This window comes from Pipistrellus hanaki (assembly GCF_964339955.1).
Source record: "Pipistrellus hanaki genome assembly, chromosome: 2".
Lineage (NCBI taxonomy): Eukaryota > Metazoa > Chordata > Mammalia > Chiroptera > Vespertilionidae > Pipistrellus > Pipistrellus hanaki.
This window is the reverse complement of record NC_140504.1, coordinates 39,078,544-39,087,061: the sequence shown is the minus strand read 5'-3', so window position 1 is coordinate 39,087,061 and position 8,518 is coordinate 39,078,544. Positions and strand designations below refer to the sequence as shown.

Below are 8,518 nucleotides of genomic sequence, written 5' to 3'. Positions count from 1 at the left end.
AGAGTTGCCAAGTAAACACAGCAGGCAGCCTGGCCTGAGAACTTCATTACAATGTATAAATAGTATTCTTGGGTAAATATACAACCAGAACAGCACAGGTCATCAGAGTTGGGGTTGGAGTCAGGGTCAGAATTGTAAAGCAATCTAGTTGCAATGTCTGCAGCCTCCTGTGGGTAAGTCCAGGCTGAAGGGGGTGGGGAGGCCACAACAGGCCCCAGGGATGCAGGTCTCTGCGTCTGGCTGGCAAGCAGAGGGGCTGTGGTGGATTCAGCATGGTGGGAGAGGAAGTTGGGGAGCCCAGGAGAGATCTGAGAAACCCAAGAAGGAAGCCAGAAACCTGTGATTTGAGATGTAACTTAGCCTGGGCTATATTGTTTCATGTGGGGTTGCTTTCATCAGCTCTATCTTAGGCCTCAGGCCCCTGGGATGTGCGCACCTTGGACCCAACCCTAAGCCCTGAGTCAGGAATTACAACTTGAGGAGTCCAGGGCAGAAGGACCATGCTTCTGGCCTCACAGCTCAATGGCACTAAGGAAGTCCTCGTGATCTGAGTCCTGGAGAAAGCAGGGTGAGGTGGGAGGTTTGGGGGATGAGAAGATCTGGGTCCCCAGAGCCAGCTGGGCCACGCTAAGCTCTTTGCCCTTGTGCATGACGTAGAGATGGAAGTGGAAACCGTTGCCATAGGTTGCATGCCTTAGGGACCAGCCATAACGGGACTGGGCATAGTGTCTAGTCCGAAAATGGGGGGCAGCAGAGGTCAGCGAGACGAACCGGCCTCCAGGGACCAGCACTCTGCTCACCTGCAAGGCAAACAGAGAAGCCATTGGTGAGGAGTCCATCTTCAGGTTCTCAAAGGTCAGTATTGTCCCAGTTGACCTCCCAGATACTACCCTGCATCCAGCTCTCCATGGCAAATTGAGCCTCCTTCTGTGTCCCTGGTCATTCTATGGGGCAGGGCTATATTCTAGACAGGTAGGAGCACGGGAGTGATGTCAAGCCAGGGGACACTGCTTTCCTGCCAATTGCCCACCCTCCCAGTCTATTACCTATCTGGAACCTGGCTACTATGCCATCCCTACGGCATCCCAGTAGCCAACCATCAGCTCTGTGAACTTGGCCACTCCAGTCTCCTATAATCTTGACCAGTGTAGCTCTCCCCTTCATTCAGGTAACCACAGTCATGAAAATGCCTCCTCAGGCTTCTAAGTCCATCCAATCTCCTGAAACTTCCACCCCTCAGCTCCACTTCTTGGTCTGCCCTCCTCTCTTGTTGCTCTCTCACCTCACTCAGCACCTGGTCCACGGTGTGGACACCTTCAGCGGACACAGTCCAGGGATCCCGTTCTCCAGCCAACAGGGCATCCAGTGTGCCCTTCTCGAGCACCACATCGAAGGAACCATTGGGAAAGCCCAGTGCCCGTACGTCCATGGTCTCCCAGCGCAGCGTGGGCACATGAGCGTAGCGAGCCCGCATGGCGTCCACCACTACTGATGAGTAATCCACACTGGTCACAGCAGGGAAGCCCCCAAGGTACAGCTGGTAGCTCAGGGCACTGTTTCCACATCCTGGGTGGGAAAAGGTGGGTAGCAAAAAAGCTAGGTTACCTTTTATTTTTTTCCACATATATATTATTATTGATTTCGGAGAGGGAGGGAGAGAAACATCAATGAGAATCATTGATTGGCTGCCTCCTGCATGTCCTACACAGAGCATCGAGCCTACAACCTGGGCATGTGCCCCACCTGGGACTGAACCGTGACCTCCTGGTTCATAGGTTGACGCTCAACCACTGAGCCACACCAGCTGAGTAAGATAAGTTAGCTTTGATTCTCCCCTCCCCAATTATCCATCCACTCTTGGCCCATTTTCCAACAGCCCAAACCCTCCTGTGCTGAGAAAGAAGCAGCACCGTACAGAAAAGAGCATGAGGCTCGGAGTCAGGCAGACGTGGGCACATATCCTGGCTCTATCATTCCTAGATGTGTGAATTAGGAACTTGGGTTTCCTATTTAGAAAAAGGAAGATAACAAGACCTAGCCTGCCTGCAGGAGAAGCTGCACTGAATTTTAAGAACTAAAACAGATGAAGAAGCTCTGAACGTAGGAGTTCAAAGATCTGGGTTCTGATACTCCTTGTCACACTGCCTTGGCAATTCACTCAATTCTGAGCCTGTTTTCTCAGACTCAGAATGGGAAAATATTGGCATCATTAGGTTCATAGCATTATCATTAGGATATTAATATTACCCTAATACTGGACCTCCCAGAGAACCTCTGGGAAAACTTCAGGTTAGGGATCATTTTCCTATTTTATTAACAAGTGAAGGGGAAACCAGGTGGGGACACGTTGGAGCTGATCCCTTATAATTCCTTACATATTGTATTCTACTGAGTAAGAGTCCCTGACCTTAAGGAGCTCATGCTTTGGTGGGAGGAACAGATGTGTAATCAGGCAATTGCCACGTAATGTGATGAGTGTTTCAATAGGGACAGGCTGTGGGAGCACATAAGATGATCCCTGTTGCTGAAACTGGTTTGGCTCAGTGGATAGAGCGTCGGCCTGCAGACTGAAAGGTCCCGGGTTCCATTCCAGTCAAGGGCATGTACATTGGTTGCAGGCACATCCCCAGTAGGGGGTGGGCAGGGGGCAGCTGATCGATGATTCTCCCTCATCGATGTTTCTAACTATCCCTATCTCTTCTTCTCTGTAAAAAATCAATAAAATATATTATAAAAAAAAAAGATGATCCCTGTCCCCACATCAGGAAGTTGGGCAAGGGTTGCAGGGAAGCTGACAACCAATCAGTCTTGAAGAATCGTAATACTGGTGGGAAGTGCCTGAAAAGCAGTCCCAAAGAGGACGAGGTCCTTAAAAGAACAGGTGGAGGTTAGAAGCATGGATGTGGACCCATGGATTTTCTTCAAAGATCTGTTGGCTTCTTCCAGGCCCTCTTGTGGTCAGTCTCAGCCTGAGACCAGGGCTGGATGACAGCTCTTGTTGGCCCCACATGGGGATGCCCAGCTTTTGGGATTAGATTACCTTTAATCCCCATTTGTCTCTAAGAGGATCATAGGATCAGCTGTGGGGATAGCCCTAATCTAGCAGGGCTTGGTACCAGATCAGACACCCAGAGGATGCTAACTGGTCCTCAGCTGACCTTTCCTGTGTTCTTTCTCAGGCCCCAGGCTCAAGCAGACTACTGTCTCACCTGAAAAAAAATTAATGTGTGCTTCCTTACAGCAAGCTCTAGTAGATACACAACATGGGATGGGAGGTGAGAGTGGCTGAACAAAAGACCCTACCTCAGTTCAGGCTGTTACCCCACTGGGTTCTCTGGCCCACAAACCCTTTACCACCCTACACTTGACTTCATGCCTACAGAGCTCTGCCCAACAACAGACAAACCCAAATATCCCTCTCCCCTTTTCTTTTAAATGTTTTTGTTTTTTGTTTTTTACAGAGAGAGGAAGGGAGAGGGAGAGAGAGAAGCATCAATGTGAGAAACACTGATCTGCTGCCTCCTGCATGCACCCTACTGGGGACTGAGCCCACAACCCTGGCATGTGCCCTGATTGGGAATTGAACCAGTGACCTCTGGGTTCCTTGGTTGACACTCAACCAGAGCCACAGAAGCTGGCAAATATCCTTACTTTATCCTGCTCCGTAAAGGAATGGTATATCCCAAGAGAACTTCACTGAAGATGAAGGAAGAACAAAATCTGACCACAGGGCCAGTCATGCTTACAAAGCAGTGATTTCTGATCCTGCTGCCTCAGTGATTTGGAGCTAGCAACTAAGATGGGGTTTGGGAAGGTCCCTGCCTCCCGAGGTGGAGCCTTAGAGAAGTAGAGCCTGGAAAACTGAGGCAGCTCCACGAACCCATTACATAGGAGTCCGGAGCTATGTGGATGCTATCCCAGCACCAAGAGAATGAGGGGTAAACCAGAATGCCAATTCACTAATTTATAAAAAGAAAAATAGCCACCATGGGGACTTGACAGTCAATCCCCTGGTCAGTCCCTTCTCTATATATAGAAAATACAAATTGAAGCGAAATTATGATAAGATTCCTATGGAACATGTAGAATCAGAGATGTATTATATAATGATGGCAAAGCTAGGACAGCCATATGCATTCATCTGTTACGAGGATATTCTAGCCATAGGGACCAGATACACAAGTCCTCAGGCAGGGTACTCTGTGTCATCTGAGTGGTTTGTGATAAACTGTTCCTCTAACTCCCACTTTTAATAATGATGATGATGGCTAATAGTCATTGAACACTGGGCCCTATGCTAAGCATTTCTAAGCATTATCTCAGTTTATCTTCATACTACCTTCACAGAGAAGATAACTGTTAGTATCATTACCATTTTCTAGATGGGAAAACTGAGGCTGCCCAAAGTATGTAAGAAACTTCCCACGGTCACATCATCCAGTGGTAGAGTTACAGTGTTTCCCCAAAAATAAGACATCCTCCGAAAATAAGACCTAGCGCATGGAAAGATAAGACATCCCCTGAAAATAAGACCTAGCGCAACTCTGGGAGAAAAAAATAATATAAGACACTGTCTTATTTTCGGGGAAACAGGGTAGAATTTGGATCTAGGCCTGTTTCACGCCAGAATCAGAGCTCTTAAACCACTATGCAAAACTGTTTCCGGTTTTCAGAAGGTCCACTCACCTTCAGTTGTGACATTCCATCTTTAATCATTTTATCAGTTGTAACTGAGTTCTAGATGTCTCTCTATGCCCATAGGCATGGTGCAACAGCAGAAGCTCTGGAGTCAGATGGCACCCTTACTTCACCATCTATTTGCTACGTGACAACTGTGGACACTGTCAGTGCTCTGATCAGATCCGCTTGAAGTACCTCTAGGTTTTGGTGTGTGCTTGATTCTGACAGTTTGCATCTGTGACTCTTCAGGCTGAAACTACTCTCAGGGAAACTTTTACCTGTGATCACAATCCTGCTTGGTCTCTTCCCTTTTTAAAAAAATATATTTTATTGATTTTTTACAGAGAGGAAGGGAGATATAGAGTTAGAAACATCGATGACAGAGTCATCGATCAGCTGCCTCTTGCACACCCCCTACTGGGGATATGCCCGCAACCAAGGTACATGCCCTTGACCGGAATCGAACCCAGGACCCTTCAGTCCCCAAGCCGACGCTCTATCATCGAGCCAAACCGGTTTCGGCCCTGCTTGGTCTCTTCCCTTCCCTATTCACTCACTCTCTGGCTGATTGCTTCGGGAGCACATCCCTAACAAAGCACTAGGAGATGAATCGTAATCTTAGGATTTCTTTCTGGACCCAACCTGAGACAATGACCTGCAGCAGGGAATACCAAACTCAGTTTGCCACCTGTTTTGGTAAATAAAATTTTCTTGGAATACAGCTGTTCTCATTCACTTATGTACTGTCTGTGGCTGCTTTTCTACTAAACATCAGTGCTGACTAGTTGTCACAGAAACTGTATAGCCCACAAAGCCCAAATATTTACTATTTGGCCATTTTCAGAAACAGTACTGACCCCTGATTTACAGTAAGTCTAGTAATACTTATTACTCACTTCTCAGGGTTGTCATAAATATTAGGTTAGAAAGGGCCCACCCAGCACATTCCCTAGCACCTACCAGGTGCTCAGCTTGTTTGTTAAAGTAGAATGTAACATAGGTACTTCCCAAGTTGTGGGTCCTCTTTTTATTTATTTATTCTTTAAGTATATTTTTATTGTTTTCAGAGAGGAAGGGAGAGGGAGAGAAGGAGAGAGGGGGAGAGAGAGAGAGAGAGAGAGAGAGAGAGAGAGAGATCAATGATGAGAATCATCAGTGATCAGCTGGCTTCTGCATGCCCCCTGGGGGTTGAGCCCAAAACCTTGGCACGTGCCCTGACCAAGAATGAAACTGGGACTTCCTCCTTCATAGGTTGATGCTCAACCACTGAGCCACGCAGGTCTGACTGGGTCCTCTCTTTAGATCTTGGGAATAATGCCTGGGAAGTTTTCCTTTTTTATTTTTAGACTTTTCTCCCCTCTCCAGAAAAGAATATTTTTCTCCCCTTCCAGTATAGGAGATTGTAAGGCAGTGTTATTCTCAGCATGAGAATCCGCTGTGAGCTTGCTGAAACTACAGACTCCTAGGATCCACCTTAGACTGACCCTGGAGGGGGTCCAGCTTTCCAGGTGATTTAGATGCACACTAAAGTTTAAAAAAAATCAGATCTATGGTAAATCTATACATAAATGTAATGGCTTAAAAGCATAAAATTCGAGTCCTTACTTCTGGAGGTTAAGGGGTTTGGAAGGACTACACAGAAAACCTTGAATATACATGGGCCTTTAATTTTACCAGGCATTGTTTTGGGTATCTTTCATACTCATTCAATCATCTTAAAAACCCACTAAATAAGTAATCTCTTTTTATTTTTAAGGCTGTGAAATGGAGGCACAGAAATTTAAGTATTTTTTTCCAGGACTACATGGTTAAGATTCCATGATTTTGCCCATTATTCCACAGCTAAGATTACATGAGCCTAGATTCCAACAGAATTAGCTGCCTCCAGGGTCCAGGTTCTTAAGCACTAGGTTATACCTGCTTTTAGTCCTAGGAATATTCTGTTTTTCAAACTGAGAATGGTATGCACATACATATTAGATTTATCATTTATAACTTTCATATACTGTATTCCAGATGACATGTATATGAAATACTTCTTTTCTTTCCTTTTTTTAATATGGAACACTTCACGAATTTTCGAGTCATCCTTGCACAGGGGCCATGCTAATCTCTGTATTGTCCATTTTAGTATAGTGCCGCCGAAGCGAGCACATGAAATATTTCACTTAAGCATATAAATGCTTTTACAAATACCAAAATAAAAACTATAATTGGAAGGAATCCCGTTGCTCAATCAAACGTCTCTAACACCCCCCTCCCCAAGGCTGGCACTGGGACAAAGCCCCATCTTGCAACCTACCGATAGTACTTTTTCCTCGAATCTCACCAATCTCGGTGGCAATATCCCCTCTGACCTCAGAGGGCGCTGTCCTCATCACTGCCAGCGGGGAATAACACCGAGTTTTCGAGTTTGGAAAGTGGCAACTCCCTCCAGGTGACAACAGCTCGCGGTGCCCATTGGCGCAGACCGAAAGGCGGTATGCACTGTGCTCGGGATTCCTGCACGTGCCTTATCCGACGGGAGCTCGCAGTTCCATTTCTAGAAGCGACTCCGAAGCTTAGGACGGGTTTACGACCCTTCCTAAGTCCTAGAGCCAACCAGCATAGGGACTTACTAGATCCTCCGAGCTCTCCAGTGCTGGCGGCTGCCTCCCGAGGGCGAGGAACAGGGCCCCGGGCCACCTACCGCGCCCAAGCTCAGAGAGATTGCCGAGTTGGAGAGGGGGGACAGGGACCTGACTCTGGACTTCCGTTTGCCCTGACTCCAGATTCTGAAGATACTGGATCTTGGCTCCTGACCTGGGCATCCTCAGTCAGGGGCGGACAGACGCGAGGCCAGCGGACAGAGGCGCCGAGGCGGAGCCGGTCCAGTCAGCTCCGCCTGGGCCGGGCTGGGCTGGGCAGCGCCGGGACTACCCACCTAACACCAGGATACGGTCCTCGGGCCGCAGCTCCGGTTCTAGGAGGGCCCGGAATGAGGAGAAGTCCCCGAACCACTCGTAGGGGGCAGAGTCGGCCGCATCCCGGTAGCGCTGGTCCCAGTACTGGACCTCTCGGTACCCGGAGTTGTGCTCGGGTAACTCCGGCCGGGGCTCGGGGGCCCCGGGAGTGGCCATGTTTGCCGCCGCGGGGCCTGTAGGGCAGGCGGCCGGCACCTTTAGGGCGGGGCTTGGCTCCCCTGCGAAGCCGGTTGGACGGTCCTGCATTGGGGGCGTGGCCTCAGAGTCCCCGCCCCCAATTGAGGTTGCCCAACATAAACACGTGGAACTTCCGCCCTCGGCTGAGCGCGCAGCGAAGAATCTTCCGGCTGTCTAGACTCTGAAGCTTCCGGCTGTACTTCTCACATCGGAGAACCACACTCGTAGTAGTGTCAGACTCACTCTGGTTCATCACGGTCCCTTCTCATATTTTCAATTTGGCCGGCTTCTTACATTAAATGTGAAATATTAATGAAAGGTCCGTTTCTTCCCCTTTTTGAGCACCCGGAAGGCTCTGAGGGGTGGCAGGAGGGGTGCGTAGACACAGGCATGAACACAGATATGATCAACACCGGCGAAGTGTTAGACTGGGCCGGGAGGGATGGCAGGACTGGGGCGGAGACGGGGGAAGGGGAGGGCACGGGCAGGGGTGTTGTTTTTCTGGGCAAATATTCCATCCATCTGAGCTCCTGGGTACCCAGGGGTAAGTATATACGGAAGAGTAAGACCATTCCTGCTCGTAGGGAACGTGCAGTCCATCAGGAGAGACCGATGTAGAAGGAGTACATTTTAGTGTAGGAAATAAGGACGCGGGCAACTCGGTTAGGACACCGGCGCCCAGAGCGGAACCTAAGTGC

General features: G+C 48.7%; 1 protein-coding gene across 2 annotated transcripts; it reads right to left on the bottom strand.

Annotated features, from left to right (window-relative positions):
- Positions 1-343: 343 nt before the first annotated feature.
- Positions 344-7,867, bottom strand: EEF1AKMT4 (EEF1A lysine methyltransferase 4). Of its 2 annotated transcripts, none has more exons than XM_084874232.1 (3): positions 7,604-7,867; positions 1,283-1,566; positions 344-800 (listed from the first exon to the last, which is right to left on the bottom strand). In XM_084874232.1, the coding sequence occupies exons 1-3, from the start codon at positions 7,797-7,799 to the stop codon at positions 513-515; spliced, it is 768 nt and encodes a 255-aa protein (XP_084730358.1). In that variant the 5' UTR covers positions 7,800-7,867; the 3' UTR covers positions 344-512. The 2 variants fall into 2 exon arrangements, with proteins under 2 accessions (XP_084730358.1, XP_084730359.1); XM_084874233.1 differs by lacking the exon at positions 7,604-7,867 and adding an exon at positions 6,983-7,590.
- Between the last annotated feature and the right edge of the window lie 651 nt (positions 7,868-8,518).